The following is an 18,876-nucleotide window of genomic DNA, read 5'->3' on the forward strand; positions in this document are numbered from 1 at the left end:
TCCGGAACACAAGCCACCAAAGCCCGTTTAAAAGGAACTAAAACTCATTCACATGTAGCCACACCCCAAATCCCTGCTGCCTTCGACTTCGATTGGAATCCGATCTCCGCATCCCAGCCTCATATGTAGTCCAGCATGCCGCTTATGATCTCAAAGGCATCCCGAGCCGTGGGCTCGATGGCACTGCTGGGCAGCAGATAGCCGTGCACTCCGTTGTCCGCCAGCTGGAGCGTGTAGCTAAAGGGAATTCCAATCTCGTAGGCGGCAAAGGCGTCCGCACAGCCTGGAGAAATCAGGGTAACCAAACGATTAGCAAGCTCGAATGAAGATCAATCTCTATAAATAATATAAATAGTACGCACCCGATCGCTGTTCAATTAGATCGTTGGATGCGTCGACCTTATATCGGGACTTACTACCCTTTTTGCGCAATCCATCGGTGCCCACCATCGCCACGTCCAGAAAATCATCCAATCTTTCTGAATTGAAAGTGGAATTGGCCTTGACCGGATAGGATATCACCTGACCATAGGCCTGTAGGGAAATGTACAGCTGCAAAAATAATAATTAAAGTTAATAAATGTCTTATGATCAAGTTATATCAATTTTAGAGAGTTAATGTATAAACTATATGTAGTTGTAAGCATACCTTTATCTGCGTCCTATAATCCATGAGGAACTCAGAGACCGCCTTGGTTTCCGGTTCGGAAAATGGCGCTGGACCGGCGTAGAACTCGTTGCAGGGCGCCTTGGAGCTGCCCCGTTTGCCCCAATGATACAGCCAGTTTCTGTCCAGATCCACCCCGTAGCAGATCTTATCCGGACCCCGTTTCTGCTGGAGCCACGTCATCGCCGAGTCGAGGAGGCCACTGGGAGGTGGAGTCTGGTGCTGCGATCGCGACTTCTTCCAGAAACGATCGTACTCGTGGCTGTACGCATAGCCGTCCGGATTCAGGACCGGCATTATGTACCACGTGGTGTTCCGGATGAACTCCACGTCCTCGTTGCTTTCTGTTGAGTAAACGTTTTATGGCTTATTTTTATACATTATTTAACATAGTAATATTTTACATATTAAATAAATGTAAGTATATTAATTCGCTTAAGAAAATGTATACGTTGTTCAACCGATCAACGTAGCCGCTTTTCCCCAACTCAAAACACATTAGTTATCCCTTTGTCAGTCCGTTAGTCAGTATATTTGTAGACCCAGAAATCAATAGTGTTTACTTTAGGCCTCTACAGCTTGCCACTTCTCCTCCAGTTGGATCAAGAATGGAGAGGCGAAGACCCCGAAAGTCCTCGCGTAAATACGTGCGCTCCAAATCAAATCCATCAGTTGGAGGAGGAGTAGCGGAAGGAAGTCCTTCAACATTGCCTGCCACCGCCAAAGCGGTACTCCTCCAGCCGGACGGTAATAAAGCACCCACCATGATGACATCCCTTCTGGGCGAACGACTTAAAAGAGTTTCTCGCATCGCAAGAGCTCCGCACAGCCTACAAGTCACCGAAAACCCAGAAGAAGGTGGAGCACCAATCGTACCACTAAGAGAATCCGGCGCATCGGAGGGGTCAGAAGTAAATCCGGGGGTTATGGTCATTCCGGAGGCGGCCAGTCCCCGGGGTTCGGCGGTGCACGGACCACACGCTAGCTTGGTCTTCAGTGCTGAAGCCAGGGATTCGGATAGTACGCGGGTATCGGAGGAAGTGGTAGAGGTGTTCCGAACCTCTTCGGCGAGAATCACATCCAATGAGCCCGCAGGGGGCAATCTGCGCTTTGAATCCACTCCCGTGGCTATAGACGGCAATATAAACTTCTCCCCGAACGCCATCTACGATCAGAACAGGTATAGCAGCATGATGTCCAACGCGGATTACAATAATGGCAACAGGGGTATAAGTGAGAGGAGCTTGGGAGCCTGCCACCATGGCTGGGCGATGCGGCAACAACAAGCTGCCGCTGGACCTGCCGGCAGAGACACCCTGGGATTCGCCATCAGTCTGGGCACCGCTAATTTGGGCCAGGACCGATGCAGTCTGGGCGTTGCATGCGATGAGGACTGTGGCTATGGAACTGGCTGTGATTTCGGATGCGGCCAGGCCCATGGCGTTGATCCCGGAAGCTTTCTAGGTTCGGGAACCATCTGTACTGGTCCCTTAACATTGGCAACGGGATCAGGAGGCCCACCTGTACAGAGCGCCCTGCGAGGAGCTCAAGGTGCAGGCTATAAGCCAGTTGGCGCCGGGCAGCGGGGAACTTTTGGAACAGATTTCGGAAGTGAACAGCTAAACTTCTTCATTACCTTCCTACTGGAGGTGCTCGGTGTTTTAGTGTGAGTATATATTTATTTATCTGTTTTACACGGATCATTCCACCTCTTTGATAATCTACGAAATCCTCCACTAGTTTTTTTGCCATCTGCACGATAACATTTTGGATTACTCTGGGCTACCATGTTGTCCAGTTGCTGGTGGACCTAAAGAACGCCGATCGCAACATTCAGGTGGCGGTGGCCATTGTGTTCGGGCTGCTGCTCGTCGCGTTTGCCATATCGCAGGTGACGAACCTCAGTGGTTCCTGCTGTCATTCACGGGATCGAGCCCGTTCCAGGGCCAATAGTGGTGGCATTGGCTTCTTCCACAGATCCACCAAGGCCAAGACCAAGAGCTGTGCCTCCAAAGCCAAGACCTGTGCTCACAAGCCGAAGATTAAGAAGGCAGCCACTTGTGGACCTAGCCTGGGCTTCCACACGCACCGCAAAACGAGGTACACGGACTGCGAGGGACGGGCAATTTTCTTGAGCTCCAGACGATATGCTATTCCGACTGAGATGAAACAACCACCCACCATTGTGCTCTGGATGCGCGACACACTGGCTCGCATGTTGCAGTAACCAACAAGGACGCCCCACGTTGGGCGCCAATAATACTTAAGCTGAGTTGAGACTGCCTAACTATACGTATTGCCTATTGCCTGGAGACCCAAACCATTCGACCATTTGCAAAAATTTCAATTTGAATAAACTTTAAGAGACAAATTTGATATCATTAAATTGATATTTATGATCTGGGCCACCATTATGAACATCGTGAAATAATATGTTTCGAAAAGATACAGTTCGGTAATAGTATATGTGTATACTCACTGTTTGTTTTCATTAGTCGCAGCAGTTCGGCAATCATCCAGGTGGCCGTCGCGGGTCCAATCCAGGCCAATCCCTGAGCACCAGCTTCGACGAAAACGGCATTAGCCTGGCCCGACCTCCGCTTCCGCTTGGGTCGCTTGATGGTGTGCAGACCTTCGTTGTTCGCCGCCGCCGCCGTCTGCTTGGATTCGATCTTTACCACAATTAGGGGTCGACCCTCGAAGGAACGACCGATGTGAATGAGCTCAACGAGCTGCGGATGACGCATTCGCACCGTCTCCAGATACTTGACGATCTCATCGTGATTGTGGTAACGATTCCATGTCATGGGCGGTGGTGCCGTGGGTCGCGGCTTCGAGGGACGAGTGGTTTGTAGGTAATCCTCTTTGGTCAGTTCGTAAGCGATGGCCTTGCCCACATCGAAAATGAGCACTTCGTGCGCTATGCCCTCGTAGTTTAGAGTGCCCTGGAAGTCCACGAGCATCTTGGGTGGCACTAGAACATCCGTAAGACCTCTGAAATGATGAGGTGAGTGAGAAGGAATTGATTGCCATCATACATTTTTGAGCTTGAGGTCTTGCTTACCTGAGACTTGGACCCTTAAGCCAGTGCAACTTAACGCCGTCCTCGCCCTTCTTGAACTCCTCCAGTGCACGGACCTGCTCTTCATCCTGCGGCTTTAGGCGCCAAATTTGGTACTTATCATAGCTTATGCGCCTGGGTACCTCCGGCCGCGACGTGGTGGTTGTGGTGCTAGTGGTTCCCCTGGTGGTCATTCGAGTGGCCAGTGCTTGGAGGAGCGGATTACTGGTGCTCGTGGAGATGGCACTACCAGTGGAATTGACAATATGATGGGCCAGTATGCCAATCCAGTTCTGTGGATTCCTCAGCGGATCCACAATGGTCAGGATGGGCACCTGGGCCGCCGCCGATGGTGTGTGCGTCGTTGTAGTCGTCGAGGTGGTCGATGTGGAGGTAGTGGAACGACGTCTAACCTTACGTCTTGGCCGCGAATCGAACCAGCTGGAAAACCATTCTGTTCGTGGGGAAAATAAGTCGCATATTGAGCTTGGGCTGTTTGTCTTTGGTTATATGTGTTTCCTAGCGGTGCAGAAAGCGTGAAGGAAAAACGAGAACCCATTTGGGAGACCCACTCCGTTAGCCATTCAATTAGGTTCTGGGTTTCCCTTTTATCTTCCTGCTCATTCAGCCAATCTCGCCATTAAATGAATCACTCGAATAACTAGAACTTAGCTTTTAATTGCACGGTAATTAGATTGAAAACAATGTTAGAAAAGCCAAACGTATAAATTAATGAATTGTCGTCTAATCATCGTTACTATATTTCCTAAAATAAATATCAAATCAACCATGAAGTTGTTTTAAATGCCCTTATATAGAGTGACTTAGGGCATAGTTTATACTACCTAACATCGTTGCAATCTGAACTCTCTTTTTCTAGTACTCACTGTCGTAGTCATCTTCCGCATCCGCCTCCGTGGTCGAGCCGAATCCGAACCAGGACTCCAGCCAACTGGGTGGCGCCTTGGTGGGCGGGGGCAATGGCACTGGCATGGTAGTGGTAGTGCTGCCGATCTTCTTAGTGCGTCGCTGCAGGCCAAACCAGGAGCCAAACCAGCTGCCCAGCGAGGAGGAGTCTTCTTCATCCTCCGAATCCTCATCATCCGGCTCGGCATAGGCTTCATTGCTGTGGGCGCTGTGATAGAGGGTATAGCTGGGGTACTTTGAAACGGATGGAGTGGCTGGCTCCTTGTCCTCCTCCTCATCGGGAGTGCCAAAGCCATCCATGAGCCGCGACATGGCCACTTGGACGGGGTAGAAGATCATGCGAAAGAAGCCAGCAATTCCGGAGTCCTCATCGTCGTCGTAATCCTCATCGGAGTCCACCGGTCGCCTCTTGATGCGAATCTTCTTTTTGGCCATGGAGTTTTTGGTGCTTGACGTGGCATCCTCCTCCTCGCTGCTCGATATAGTCGCTGTGGTCGTTGTTTCCTCCTCCACCATAGCTCCAAAGTCAGCGCCCTCCTCCGCGGAGCTGCTATCTTCTTTGAAATCACTCTGTGCCATCTCTGTGCTGCTGCTTTCATTGGGTGTATTTTTATCCACATCCTTGTGCTCGTCCTCGAAATAGTAGTCTTCATCGTCGTCCTGCTCCTCCTCCCCCTCCTCCCCCTCATCCTCGTAGTCGCCATCGGACATGAGCTCGAATATATCAAAACTGGGCAACTGGGGTCTTCCGCGTTTGCGTTCCTTAACTTTTTTTTTTTTTTTTTGATTGGCATTTATTGGAACTTTGGATACTTCATCCTGACTGTGATTTTTGTGGAGCAGATGCAGTGCAGTGGGTATGTGAAGTACGCCACCCGAACTCTTCTCTTTCTTCTGCGTGGATGGTGGTGTTTGCTGCTTGGTCTTTCGCCTTCTGGAACTTCCCTTCGGTGAGCGCCTTTTGGGAGTACTCACCCGCCGAGCTGCTACTCCATTTGGAGATGCTTTGGATAATATGCTTTTGGACTCCTTAGATACGACTTTTTGTGATCGTTTTGTAGATTCTGCTGTGATCTCTTTTTCAGCTTCCCCTGGAGGAACTTTGGTCGCCCTTTCCGATTTTACAGATTTCTCTATTCCACCATTTTTAATGCTATACAAAGAGCGACGACTTCTACGGTGAAGTGTTCTAGAAGAATCCATTTCTTCCTGATTCTTCAGGAGCTTAGCTCTCTTAACCGCACTTTTAAGTACTTTCTTTTTAAGTGTCTTTAAAGATAAATTTCTTTTTGCGTTAAGTGGTCCCCTTCTTTCCTCTCTTGAAATATCTTTCACCGAACGCCGTATTCTATGATTCAGTGCCTCATTCGATTGCAGTGGTTCCTGTTCTTCTAGTGTTTCACTTTCTTCCGCCGGCTCTAAGTCGCTTCTCAACAAATGCTGACTAAAGACATTGGAAGTGGGCAGTGTGGCCTGGGGCATATGTGGTTTCTCCAGTTGCGTATAAGCCGGCGGGGGTCGCGAGGTGGTGGTTGTGGTGGTGGTGCTCGGTCTTTTGCCCAGGATGATGGGCAAGGAGCCTTGCGGACCTCTGGTGTTATTTGCCCCATAGCCCGGCCTCTTTTTGATCACTTTAGTCTTATTCTTTGGTATCTTCTTACGCTTCTTCCTGCGTGTGTTTGGCCTTGAAGTTGTGCTGGTGGTGGTGGTTGTGCTTCTGGTGGTGCTACCCGTCCGGTGGGGCAGCTTGAGCAGCTGATCGGAAACATGATCGATGGGTCCGCTGGTTACCATCACAGGTGGTGGTCGATAATTTGGTTTGGGTAATTTATTACTGGGCTTGGTAATTGGATTCTTGGGCTTCTTCAGTCGGATGATCTGTGGCCTGGCGGTGGTCCCACCATGATGCACTGGATTCAGCGTGGATATAACCGTTCCCGGTGGAATTGGCTGGCATTGCTGCTCATATTGCCTCCGCAGACTCTCCATATCGGCATCATACTGCGCCTTCGTTACATAGATCGCTATTGAATTGCTATCATTCCTACTTTGGGTAGGTATTCCATTGGGATTATGACCCACTCCCACTTGGCTAATGGCGTAGACAATCCCGGTGGTTGGATGGGTGAAGTATATGGGAAATGTGGTGCCATTACCGGCTGATTGTGGCTTTGTTTGGGGCTTGCGCGATGGATTGGGTTCCTTGATCTCTAGCAGTTCGCTCTGCACATGGAATTGATCGGAAATTGTGGATCCCGGTTGGCTTTCCTCCACAGACTCGAAGACATACGGCTGCGAGGGAGCCTGATCCTGATCCTCATCGAAAAGCTGAAAATCCAGTTCCGGCGGCTCGAAACGAATGGAGGTCTGATGCTGGTAGCGCGGCACAAAACGACGATCCTGGACGCGACGCTGGAGGAGATCGCGACCCCAGCTTTGGCGCACCAGGCTGTCGAACTCTTCGGCACTCGGATGATAGCCAAAGTCGATGGCCCCCGTTGGATGGACGACATCCACGACCACGATCACGATCAAGAGCACAACGGGCAGCCCAGTTACCATGTCTAATGCTCGCCAAACTGACGATTATCCACGACGACGATATTACTATGACTGTTTGGCTGCGCGGCTGGTTGGCAAATGAAACGAGCCCCAAGTTGCGGGCCCAACTCAGCCGGTCGGTGAAAGCCCCGTCTGCGGGCCCCTGCGCCATCACAGTTTCGGCCACTTGGCTTTTGGCCCGTAACGCTGCTCCTCCTCCTCCCAGTCAACCGCCTCTTCCTCCTCTTCTTCGCTTCGAACTCCCGTAACCCCAACCCCTCGAACGTTCTGGCCTCCAGTTAGCTGGTAGATCCCCCCTCAAGCCAAACAACCAACTATCTTCTTAACTGGCCTTGCGACAGTTATCGAGCCATGCCAAATTGCCGATCTAATCGCCAATGGGGCACACAAGGGTTAAGTGCTGGATAAGTTATGGAATCGAAAGTACAGGAGCATAGATAACGTAAGTCCTATCCTAGTTTTTTTTAAACTATGCGTATTAATAGATTTTTTTACATATATTAAATTAAATAAAATGCACTATAATTATGTAGGAGTAACAGAGTAGAAGGATAGGAGTAAGTAAATAAAATTGTCTATGAAATTAACAACTAACCTTATCTAAAATATTTATTTAAATATTTCGCTAAAACTTAAATATTAAGTGGACTTTCTGCTCAGTGCCTCCCTGTGCGATCTTGGGAGGCCCCCATGTGATTTGGCTTTATGGAGGCACGCATCCCAGCAGATGGGATGAGCCAGCATGCGATGGCGATCTCGGCCAGGTCATTTGCTTGCGGTATGTGGTACGCAGCATATAGTGGCTAGAATGTGGTGCTTGGAGTGGCGACCCACTTAGGCGACACCGCTGCTTGCCTTTCTGGAGGATTAGGCACCGGAGGTGGGCCAACAGGTCGGACTTGTCCAGCGGTGGGCGGTCGTGGGGGAGGCAGTGGGGCACAGGCTCCAAAGAGCCAACACTCAATGGCCAGCAATGGCGACAATTCAGTCCGATTGCTCATCCAAAATGGAATTCGCTGGACATGGCCATAAGCTGCAAGAAATCGCTCATTTCGTATGTGGGAGAAAAACGTATAACAACAATGGGAGAATTGCTTGAGGCTACCCCTGAAGAAAAAAGCTAGTAAATAATAATTCAATTCTAAAATATAACATAATGTGGTATGTAATGTATTTGCACCAGCAGAGTGGCTTAAAAGTATTTTTTATTAGCCCAATAAATTAGTCTAAGTTGCAAATCTAAAATCGTGATTTCGCTTTCGAATACAGTGACAATGGCGTGAAGTGACTTGGAACGGGAGAATCGCAGAATGAGTTAGGAGATCGAGATTCCGTCTCGGATATGGCGACAATGTCTAAATCCGGAGACGACTCTTCAGATCTTTCACTTTCTACGCATTCTGCAATTAAATCGGAACATTTTTTTTGTTTGTTTTATTTTTTTCATAATTTTGTGCCGACTTTGAGTGGTTGTTGGTGGTGACTTTCGCCGAGGGGCGGTGACCCCGCCCTCAAAATCAGGTATGTCTATATGTCACTGGGTAATTACCAGCACTAAGACAATAATATTCTCCGGTAGTACGGACTTACTGGAGCGTCACTAAAAAACGTTTAACGTTTCGAGCCAACGGCAATTGACAAAACGCTTCGAAAACGCCTCAAGCGAATAAAAGGGGGTCTGTCCGTATGACTTTTAATAACAATAATGCACTGAATAATATAAACAAAAGCCGCCGTCGCCGGCCAAGAGACAACGAAATAAAAAAGTAACATTTTTAATTGCAAGTTTTCGTTTTAAACCGAAGCCAACCATGTCAGGGGTTCCACATATGTACATATGTATGTAAGTACACACTATAAATATATAGATGTGAAGATACGATTATATCGTCCATATGGCAGAAGCAGAACTACTTGTTTTGGATGAGTTAAGAAGTTGAAAGCGAAAGTCACCTGGAATGGTTACCACGGAGGCCAACACTCAAGTATCTTGAAACTAAGCTTCATTTCAACTGGGAAACAGAGACTCGTTAAGTTGTATCTTTAATCCTAAGGAAGAGTAAGCAAAAGTTCTAGTTTCAGAAGAAAACAATCAAAATACTCAAAATGTTTTTTGACAAAATATTCGCCAAATACAAAAAATGTTTCTCAAATGTTGGCACGCGATAGTGGAAAATTTTCACGTTTTGTCATAAATTGTGTCTTGAAACAAATAAAAAAGTAACTATATATTTATTTATAGGTACACGGCTAATGGACTGTGCAACCCTCAAAAAGTTAATCCATTTTACTGTGATAAAATTGAGAACAGAAAATAATCCTGCAGCTCATTCACAAAGTAATTGAGGAGTATTTTTTTTGGGTTCGACGACATTCGAATGAAAACAATCCGTTTTTATTTTCCCAGCTAACACGTTTTATTCATTTGTATTAATATATTTTCGTTATTTTGAGAAATTTATAGGAATACACAAAACGTATTTCCTTTCGAGCTGAACTTTGAATACTCTGTAAAAATATATTTTCTGATAATAGATATATGTTAGCTAGCCATTTTCTGGGGGTATCTCTTAATTACTAATTCAATTTTAAAAGAAAATAATAAGTATATGCTCCAAATTGCCGATTTAAAGTTGTTTATATTTAGTCAGAGTATTGCGTTCATATATATTTTCGATCCGCACATGTTCTGTCTAAATTGTATTCGTCATTGGGTCGGTCGGCTGACCCAAAATTTGATTCTTTTTATATTCAAACCGTACACTCATCCACATCCACGAATCATTCGAAGAAAAGGCGCAGCATGCCAAATCAGAGGACAATGTTCGATCTTGCGAGGTGGCACATGTGTATGAGTATATATGTATATCTATGGAATTATGGACTCATGGGTGTGCTACCCATCTATTTTCAAGGCCAGGGACAGGGTCTCATGGTCGAATTGGCGCTTCTTTGTGTTCTGAGGTCGCCGCCCGTCTCCAATTGAGCGATCAGCTCAAATAGTTGACGTGCGTCCCGCAATAGAACCTCGTCGAAAGGAATCTACACTGGGAGAACTGGAATAATAATACAAATAATATTTTAATAATAAACTAGTGGTACTTTGGAATAATAACGATCAATCGATGATAATATAATTCCAAATTATTCAATCGCTTTAATGTGTTGTAATGTTTTTAGCGAACCAAATTATTTTTTTCTGTGCGCATTCATTACTGTAATTCTTTGTTCTCCCACCGCCATAGCCGTTTGCTTTAATTTATTTTTATACAAATCAATAATAATAAAACACAAATTAAATGGTCCATAACCCGCAGATGGTTAGACTACTGGCCAAAAAAAAAAATCTAAAATGAAAATAACCATTTTTATTTCTGAAAATATAATTTATAGTTTGTAGAATAGTAGAGTCTTATCGTCGTTGCTTAATTGCTTAAGAACATACGGTATTCGTGGTACCTGATTAACCAGCAAAGTTTCGAGTTCGTTATCTTTTAACTAAATTATTTCATTCATTAATTGACTTCATCATTTGTGGCAGCGCCACCTGTGGGGCGCTATGCGCACTCTGCAATTTAATTATAACAGCTGATCGACAACCTGTTAGTCGGCTATCTCTCTTGCACTCTCATCTGTCGAATTTTTTGTAATGAGCCAGTGAAGGAGTGAGCGAGATCGAGTGTGAGAATCGTTTTGGAGGAGATGCTCTCTTTTATTTTTTACACTTGGAAAAACCCGAATATAAATATTTTAAAATGAATTTCAAAGGATTGGCCAAATAAAGTTAGAAGCCTAAAATTCCTGGACTAAGATTTGAAAAACCCTTTTTTATTTTAAATCTTACCGAATCAGTTGAAAATAAAATAAGGGACTTATGTAATTAAATGAAACTATTTAAACTAGGTAACACAGAAATTAATGCATATATGGGCAAAAAAAATTAATTTGGCTATATTAATTTGTTCTTCAATTTAAATAAAAAAAAGATAATAAAAAAAATAAAAAAAAACAAATTTTGATCTTATATTTTATCTTGTATTGTTTTGACTGCGGGCTTTTCTGCGAGTGTACTCCCATCCATCTCACTCCCACTCGCTGGCCGTCCGAATAACCAAACGATTGTCGCCGGTCGTCAGTCTTGAATTTTTCGTGGAGCGATTAACACACAGTGAACACAGATCGCCAAAGGCTACAAATCGCTGAATCGGATTCTAACCATTCGCATCCGCATCCTCAGAAAACCAAGACGAAAATTAGATCGGTGGCCAAATGCAGGCTACGAAAATAAATCATTAAGATCAAGAACAGGCGAATTACGTGTGTGTTTTCTGTATTTTGTTGTTGATTTTTTTGCTTCGTTTGTTTTGCTTACTTTTTTGACCGACTTCTGGGACAAGAACAACATCGAGAGCTACAGCAACAACATGGATGCCGAGGTGTGTAATTAAAATGCAATCGTTAAATTTAAGACACATGCCTAAAAAAAAAGAAAACCCAAAACGCAAAAAGTGAAACCCAAAAGACGAAAGGGCCGAAAAAGAGAAATAATTACGACGCACAACAAAAAACGAGTTAATTTTGCCGGTTGTCAAACAACAACAAAAACTCAAATTCAAAGCAAGAAACAACTGCTTTTTCCAAAACCAATGAAATTCAAGTGTAAAGTCATACAAAGAAAAAAGGAACAAATATTTAAGTACAGCTGTTTCATTTTTCTTGGCCAAAATCCAGGGGTGTGGCGGAGTTTATTTAGAAGGGGGCTGGTTAATAACAGCAATTTACCATTGATATGTATTATAAATTAATAAAAACCCAAAGGAAATAACAGTTTAGCATATATTTACAAAAAAAAGGTTTTTTTTTTAATATTAAATAAACAAATGGGACTAAAATAAGGATGATCAATTGTTTTCAGGGCTTCTTCCCTATTTAATTGAGTTAATAACTTCAATGAATCCAATAAATTCCTATATACCCCATATGACTTGGTTTTTATGGCCATTAGGCTTCAATATTGGCATCAACTTCCGCTAAGCGAGTTCATTGATTAGTGCGAAATTCCTGCTTATCTGGCGGATTGGATTTATGGATTTGCTGGCACTTATCTCCACTGAAAGATTACCAAGAATTTATGGTTGCAAAAACCCCTCCTAGATGAGACACCCCTGCATTTTGGCCAGTTACGCCTGAAGTGTTTATTTATTTATTTTTTTTATGCAATTTGAAAATGCAAATGATGAAAAATGGAAAATCACACACTTTTATGCATTTGCTTGATCAAGGTCAGAACTTGTTCTGGCCAGACACCAATCGCTATTTTACTTTTATACACTTAGCTAAACGATCAGTAGGCTTCATTGGATTTAGAAATATAAAAAAATATTTCAAAAAATTTTATAATAAACTTAAAATTTAAAGTTTAAAAACTTAAAAATCTAGAAAGAATTTAAAGAATAATTTGCCAATTTGTAAAAATGCAAATCCCCTAAAATAAACTACAACTTTCGCTGTCCCAAAAGTGAAGCTCACATATCTCGAAATTCATTTTTCCAAATGCATTTGTATGGCGAACAAAAGCTGTGCCAATAAAAGCCAATCAAGATTCCCTTTGAGCTTGCCAGATTTCCGGCAACATTAATAAAGGAGAAATTAAACAATTTTTTGTTGTGTTGCCTCCAAGTGCAGTGAACCCTCGACAGCGCGACCAGACCACCAGAGCCCCACGCACCATCGGCGGTTGAAAATTTTCCACTCGAAGACATTGCTCAATCCAAGAAGCAAAGAGTACAAAAATGACAAAAACTAAAAAAAAGCATAAGGGAAATGAGACCGCACATAAATAATATCTCTGTTGACAGTTTGCCAATGTGTGCCGCCATCCATGGGTTAAGAGGGGGGTCGTCCAGAGTGGGGTTCCGCGGGTGGACCATACCACGCACTTGAGACTGCTGGGAGACTATCTGGTGTTATCTGTCATCAATTGACGGCATGCCCGTCCGCTTTTCCACGGTAAATGTCTGGTCTAGATTAAAGTGGAAGCGATTCAAGGGTAATGGTATCGCCCCCCTTACCCAACCCATGGCCTACCTCTATACTTCCGTTACTTGCAAGCCACCCAAAATTTGGAAATGCGACTCCTTGAATACCCTACTTTCTATATTAATTTATTATCGAGCATACTCTTGTATGTCTTGCTTTGTTAGTTTTCCTTTTATTCACATACTTACTACCTTCTAGCTGGTGCACGATAATAACAATTTATACTCGGCTTTAACTACTTTTAACTGCCGATAAGCAACGAAATTGGTGTCTAGATTTACACAAGGCGTCATGCTAGCTATGTACTACAGTTGCGCAGAGCACCCTGTTGAATATCACGTATACGTCAGGGGCGCCATGTCCTCCAGTAGATTGCGTATACCACATGTGAGACGACGACAATCTAAACGAGGCCTAAATGATTCGCAGCGAAAGCAAAATCAGTTTGGCGATAAGTAGCTCATTATTTACGACACTTGAGATTCACTTGGACCACTTCATAGATATACACAAAATATAGCTGGCAACAGGTGTTGAAAAACACTCCAACACTTTCGACAACATCATGTGTCCAACTGACAAAGTGGCCCATAAGTCATGCAGTCATCCATCTTGATCAATGTATCATATGTTCAATATTGCTGACATAATTCACTGATAGTAATGTATCGATCGCGATTGAAATGTTGTGAATGAACGTGGGTTTTTCCAATACGTGTCCATGGTGACTCTTGCGATGAATAACTTTTGTGTAAACGTGATGGGATCCAATTGCAAGGCACGGATTGAAAGAAAATTTAATAAATTAGTCAAATTTTGTAAATTCTTAACGAGTAGTGAGTAATTCGTATGAGTAATTTATTATTTTCCCGAATACTTCAAAGTTGAACAACGCCCTTAACAGGAGTCAATATATTTTATAACAATGTTAACTACTTTCCGAGATTGTCTACAAATTTCAATTAGACCCATTGAACTCCGACGCTCGAGACAGACACGTGCTATAGATATAGATATCGGTGGGTCTATTGCTCTGTTTGGCAGTCGTTCGGGTGTCATCGAAAGGCCACTTATCTGGCCGACACTATATATAGATAAAGATATAGATGGCATTTAATTTGCTTTGTATTGGGCTTTTATGAATCCGTTTAATTGGCTTTGATTTAGTTTGTGACCATATTTATGGCCATTGGACTAACCCGAATGAATCGTTGGCATTCTTATCACTCATATGGGGAGAACTTTTCCATCTGTCGCCCTGGCATGGAAATCCCCTACTCAATTTATTGCAGTGGCCACTAAGTTGTCAGGCCATGTGGTATTCTATATATTTTCACGACTTGATCTGTGATTACCCCGAGATAAGATCTCCGTCTATGAACTTAAACATGGAGATTGACAGGCGGAAACACTTGAGAGGTTTGCGTTTTTATCGGTTAATTAAAAACCATCAAGCATTCGTGGAAAAAGGCGATTATTTCGATGCATACTTTTAATTTAACTGTAAGCTTTTGTTCTTATTTTTTTGCTTCTTGCCACCAATGAAATGAAATACGTATTATAAAACCGAAAGGCGCCAGTTCAACTAGAGAAAAATCAGACAGCGACAGTTCCGAGACAGGAAACTGTGGAGGGAGGATCCACAGGTGAAACGGCGGGTGGAGGTGCAGCAGCCAAGGTCACGAAGGAACAGGATCACGATGCGGAGTATCATCCGCCTACAAGGTATGACTGCTTGTGGAAATTCCTCGATCTAACTGCCTGCTTCCTGTAACCAACCTAAAAACACCCACCCCAACCAGAAACCTGCGAATTATAATACCATTTACTAAAGCGCCAATCCTACTAACCGTCGAAAGAGCTTTATCCTAACTTCCACTTAAGTACCTGTACCAACACCCAGCATTTACCTCAATTCAGTCTGAAATCCTGCTTTAACCAACTAACCTGCCATGACTCCCAGCTTCGAAATAATAGCCTTGTACCTTTTACTAGCACTAATTCACGTTCCTGTGTCAAAAGCTATCATCGATAAGCCCCAATAATCCCAGCTTTAAACGGGTTTCTTCAGTACCAACTAACAAAAATCCCGACGATATCCCTCTCCAAGGAACAACAACAAAATGTAAACCATCACCAAGCAACCCGAATATCCAGTTAATTCCCGAAACCATTAACCCCATAACCTATATATCTGCAAGTCAACCTATAACGAACCTGAATCCCAGCTTTAAACAAATTTACCACCGATTAAAACCTACTAACCGTGATCCCAACTAAAGCCCTCCCAATTGCAAGAGACTAACGGAATTATTATACCAACCCATCAGTGGACAAGACCTAACCCAGCTCCTCCATAAACGAACCCCAAGCCCCAAGATGATCTATGTTCCTGTAATTCAAGCTATCTGGAGACCATCGTGCACCTATTCAAGGGCAATATTGGGCCTGGTCTGTTCGCCATGGGAGATGCCTTCAAGAACGGAGGTCTCCTGGTGGCCCCACTCCTGACTGTGGTCATAGCAGTGGTGTCCATCCACTGCCAACATGTCCTAGTGGCCTGCTCCAAGAAGATGCGCGATCTCAAGGGCGATAGCGTATGTGCTGACTATGCCCAGACAGTGGAGCAGTGCTTCGAGAATGGTCCGTCAAAGTTGAGGGGCTGGTCCCGAACGATGGGCCGACTGGTGGACATATTCATTTGTGTGACCCAGTTGGGCTTTTGTTGCATATACTTTGTATTCATCAGCACGAATCTGAAGCAGGTGAGTTTTGTTTGCGATAGGAGGCGAGAGAAGTAAACTGATGATGGAGTCTTGGATTGCCTTTTCCAAAGATCCTGCAAGCCTACGATATCGACATGGACGTCCATCTGGTGATGCTGCTGGCCTTCGTACCCGTTCTACTCAGTTCACTAATCACGAACCTTAAGTGGCTGACCCCCGTCTCTATGTTCGCCAATGTTTGCATGATCCTGGGACTGGCCATAACGTTGTACTATGCCCTCAAGGACGGACTGCCGGAGGTGGAGGAACGCGCCCTCTGGACGAATGGCTCCCAGCTGGCTCTCTTCTTCGGCACCGCCATCTTTGCCTTCGAAGGCATTGCCTTAGTGATGCCGCTGAAGAACGCCATGCGAAAGCCACACCAGTTCGAGCGACCATTGGGTGTGCTCAATGTGGGCATGTTCCTCGTCTCCGTCATGTTCATGTTCGCTGGATCAGTGGGCTACATGAAGTGGGGCGAGCAGGTCGGAGGAAGTTTGACCCTCAATCTGGGCGATACCATGTGAGTGGGGCAGTTTTGGCTATGACGCCTATATCGCACGATTCTATGAGATCCTTCGTCATCCACAGACTGGCCCAGGCGGTCAAACTGATGGTGTCCGCTGGAGTACTTCTCGGTTATCCACTGCAGTTCTTTGTGGCCATCCAGATTATGTGGCCAAGTGCCAAACAAATGTGCGGCATCGAAGGACGATCACTGCTTGGAGAGCTCGGTTTCCGCACTTTCATGGTCCTGGTGACTCGTAAGTATCCGGCATGTGGGACCACCTTTAAAACAGGAAAAACTGACAAGGTTCTCCTGCAGTTGCCATCGCGGAAATGGTTCCGGCCCTGGGACTATTCATATCGCTGATAGGCGCACTATGCTCAACGGCGTTGGCCCTCGTGTTTCCACCAGTCATCGAGTTGATCTCAAGGAGCGAGCTGAACAAAGGACCAGGCATCTGGATTTGCGTGAAAAACTTAGTCATTCTAGTGATGGCTTTGCTTGGCTTCTTCACTGGCTCCTACGAAAGCCTAAAGCAAATTGTCAAGCACTTCGGGGAGGAAGAGGTGCACTGAGAATTAACCAACAATTGAGGGCAACATGGATAACTAATGTTCCCCATCCAGTCGTCATCAACATAGCTGAAAAAGAAAATAGCCGGAGTCTTTCAAGAACAGATCAATACGAGATCAAGCAATATAAAACTCAAAGGATCAACCAAATCAACATATTAGTTACAAAAATACAAATATAAATCAGGACTCCGGCGCGAAATGTAAGAAATATTAAAACAGGAGACGACTACCAAAAATGGATTTTAGGAGAAACACAACGATTAACGATCTCCGAGTTTTTGAGATGCCAAATCAGTTGGGATGCCTTATACGAACAATACAGGAGTGGCAGAGGATCATATTTATCAAAGCGAAATGATATACCAAACCTCAATGATATAAAGCTTTAAAGATAATGAGAAAAACAACGGCAAACATGTAACAACCATTATTTTAGCAATATGGTCAGCGTATCACAAAAACATTTTGAAGCAATTTAAAATGTACCCACTCTTAATCCTTAATTATTTACATAAAAACACAATATGCTTGCGAATTTACCATCAACAACAAAAATACCCATTTATATATATTTATTTATACGTAAGTGCCTTCTTTTGTGTCTTAGTAAGCGTGCAGCGCATTTTACCTACTATAATTGATTATTTTTTTAATAGATATTAAGTGAGAATAAACAATGCGACGTTCGTTTTGACGTCATCGCAACATGACAAGAACTTGACAGATGTGTTTTTGGGGCTTCGACTGCTCAACGGAAAAGACTAACAATACTTTTATAATTCGAATGGATTTTCAATATAAGAGGAATGTGCAGTCGAGTGAAAAAGGCGCGGAATATTGATATCATGATGACAACGCCCTTCTCTGCGCTTCTCAATGTATCCAGCTAACCAATTCCAATGACTTGCGTGCCACAATTAATATGCTGAATCACAAGTCATCTGCGGCTCTTTACCGCCACAGAAAACGTGCGAATAAAAGTAGTTATAAAATAAATGAGCCGAATACTGATAAGGTCATGGAACAGGTTGCTTGAAACCGTATTAAGCTGGCAGCAAAAATAAATTCGCAATTATACGTTAAATTAGTTTTGACATTGACACCGTTTCTGAAGAAACGATAAATTATATTCTGATAGATATCACATACATACGTTCGCGGACTTTCGCTTTCATCTGGCGCAAACTGGTTAAGAGCCATACCGGGAATCATATCTACCTCCCCGTATGGGAATTACACTAATCTAATCCGATCCGAACCAAATCAATCTAATCGAAACCGTTCAAACCTTCAACTCAAACGATGAATGGAACTGCAGGCAATGTCGTTGGATATGCATGGCGGTGGTCAGGAGTACATTAGACATATATTGTTAAGATCATATGATCATTTAAAAGAGAGATAATAGTGGGAAAAAAAACATGCCACAAGAGGAACCGAATCGAATTTAATAAAGAAGTAATCAAACTTCCTAAAATATTGACTTTAATAATAGTGTTGTATGATTTCGTTAAGATCTGGCAAATATTTATCCCCCCTCAAGCGACACTGCTGCTGTTATGCATTTGTTTTTCGTACCTCTTATATAATCCAATTGCTGGATTCCGTCAACATCGATCGATCGACTGGTTGATTGGAAGATTGGAAGAAGTGAGATGCAGCAACCGACCGGAGAACTTTGATTCCGTGCAATTCATTTAACTGGCGCTTCTTCAATCAAGGCGGTAAATTTCCGTGCGTCTTCCAATTGCAAATACCATGGGGGCTTCAGG

At 44.0% G+C, this 18,876-nt stretch overlaps 3 protein-coding genes across 3 annotated transcripts; 2 read left to right on the forward strand and 1 right to left on the reverse strand.

Moving 5' to 3' along the window:
* Nucleotides 1–40: 40 nt before the first annotated feature.
* Nucleotides 41–7,288, reverse strand: LOC117147612. Its single transcript, XM_033314570.1, has 6 exons — nucleotides 4,616–7,288; nucleotides 3,732–4,182; nucleotides 3,147–3,661; nucleotides 650–1,011; nucleotides 363–552; nucleotides 41–283 (listed from the first exon to the last, which is right to left on the reverse strand). Exons 1-6 carry the CDS (start codon nucleotides 7,215–7,217, stop codon nucleotides 120–122), a joined length of 4,284 nt encoding a protein of 1,427 aa, XP_033170461.1. The 5' UTR covers nucleotides 7,218–7,288; the 3' UTR covers nucleotides 41–119.
* Nucleotides 1,171–3,053, forward strand: LOC117147613. The gene is made up of 2 exons (XM_033314571.1): nucleotides 1,171–2,333; nucleotides 2,408–3,053. The coding sequence occupies exons 1-2, from the start codon at nucleotides 1,276–1,278 to the stop codon at nucleotides 2,892–2,894; spliced, it is 1,545 nt and encodes a 514-aa protein (XP_033170462.1). The 5' UTR covers nucleotides 1,171–1,275; the 3' UTR covers nucleotides 2,895–3,053.
* Nucleotides 7,289–11,360: 4,072 nt separating the features above from the next.
* Nucleotides 11,361–17,820, forward strand: LOC117147795 (proton-coupled amino acid transporter 1). Its single transcript, XM_033314844.1, has 6 exons — nucleotides 11,361–11,653; nucleotides 14,830–14,981; nucleotides 15,661–16,021; nucleotides 16,093–16,544; nucleotides 16,613–16,785; nucleotides 16,848–17,820. The coding sequence occupies exons 1-6, from the start codon at nucleotides 11,642–11,644 to the stop codon at nucleotides 17,102–17,104; spliced, it is 1,407 nt and encodes a 468-aa protein (XP_033170735.1). The 5' UTR covers nucleotides 11,361–11,641; the 3' UTR covers nucleotides 17,105–17,820.
* Nucleotides 17,821–18,876: the final 1,056 nt, after the last annotated feature.

The sequence above is a fragment of the Drosophila mauritiana genome, chromosome X (assembly GCF_004382145.1).
Source record: "Drosophila mauritiana strain mau12 chromosome X, ASM438214v1, whole genome shotgun sequence".
Classification (NCBI taxonomy): domain Eukaryota; kingdom Metazoa; phylum Arthropoda; class Insecta; order Diptera; family Drosophilidae; genus Drosophila; species Drosophila mauritiana.

What these genes read in the sequence shown, in the direction of transcription:
- LOC117147613 (XM_033314571.1), top strand. Translation starts at nt 1,276, where the DNA reads ATGGAGAGGCGAAGACCCCGAAAGTCCTCGCGTAAATACGTGCGCTCC. An exon ending in GAGGTGCTCGGTGTTTTAGT is followed by an intron (nt 2,334 to 2,407) that starts GTGAGTATATAT and finishes ATCCTCCACTAG; the next exon opens with TTTTTTTGCCATCTGCACGA.
- LOC117147612 (XM_033314570.1), bottom strand. Translation starts at nt 7,217, where the DNA reads ATGGTAACTGGGCTGCCCGTTGTGCTCTTGATCGTGATCGTGGTCGTG. An exon ending in ATTATAGGACGCAGATAAAG is followed by an intron (nt 553 to 649) that starts GTATGCTTACAA and finishes TTATTTTTGCAG; the next exon opens with CTGTACATTTCCCTACAGGC. An exon ending in TCTAATTGAACAGCGATCGG is followed by an intron (nt 284 to 362) that starts GTGCGTACTATT and finishes TGATTTCTCCAG; the next exon opens with GCTGTGCGGACGCCTTTGCC.
- LOC117147795 (XM_033314844.1), top strand. An exon ending in TCAGCACGAATCTGAAGCAG is followed by an intron (nt 16,022 to 16,092) that starts GTGAGTTTTGTT and finishes CCTTTTCCAAAG; the next exon opens with ATCCTGCAAGCCTACGATAT. An exon ending in TTTCATGGTCCTGGTGACTC is followed by an intron (nt 16,786 to 16,847) that starts GTAAGTATCCGG and finishes GTTCTCCTGCAG; the next exon opens with TTGCCATCGCGGAAATGGTT.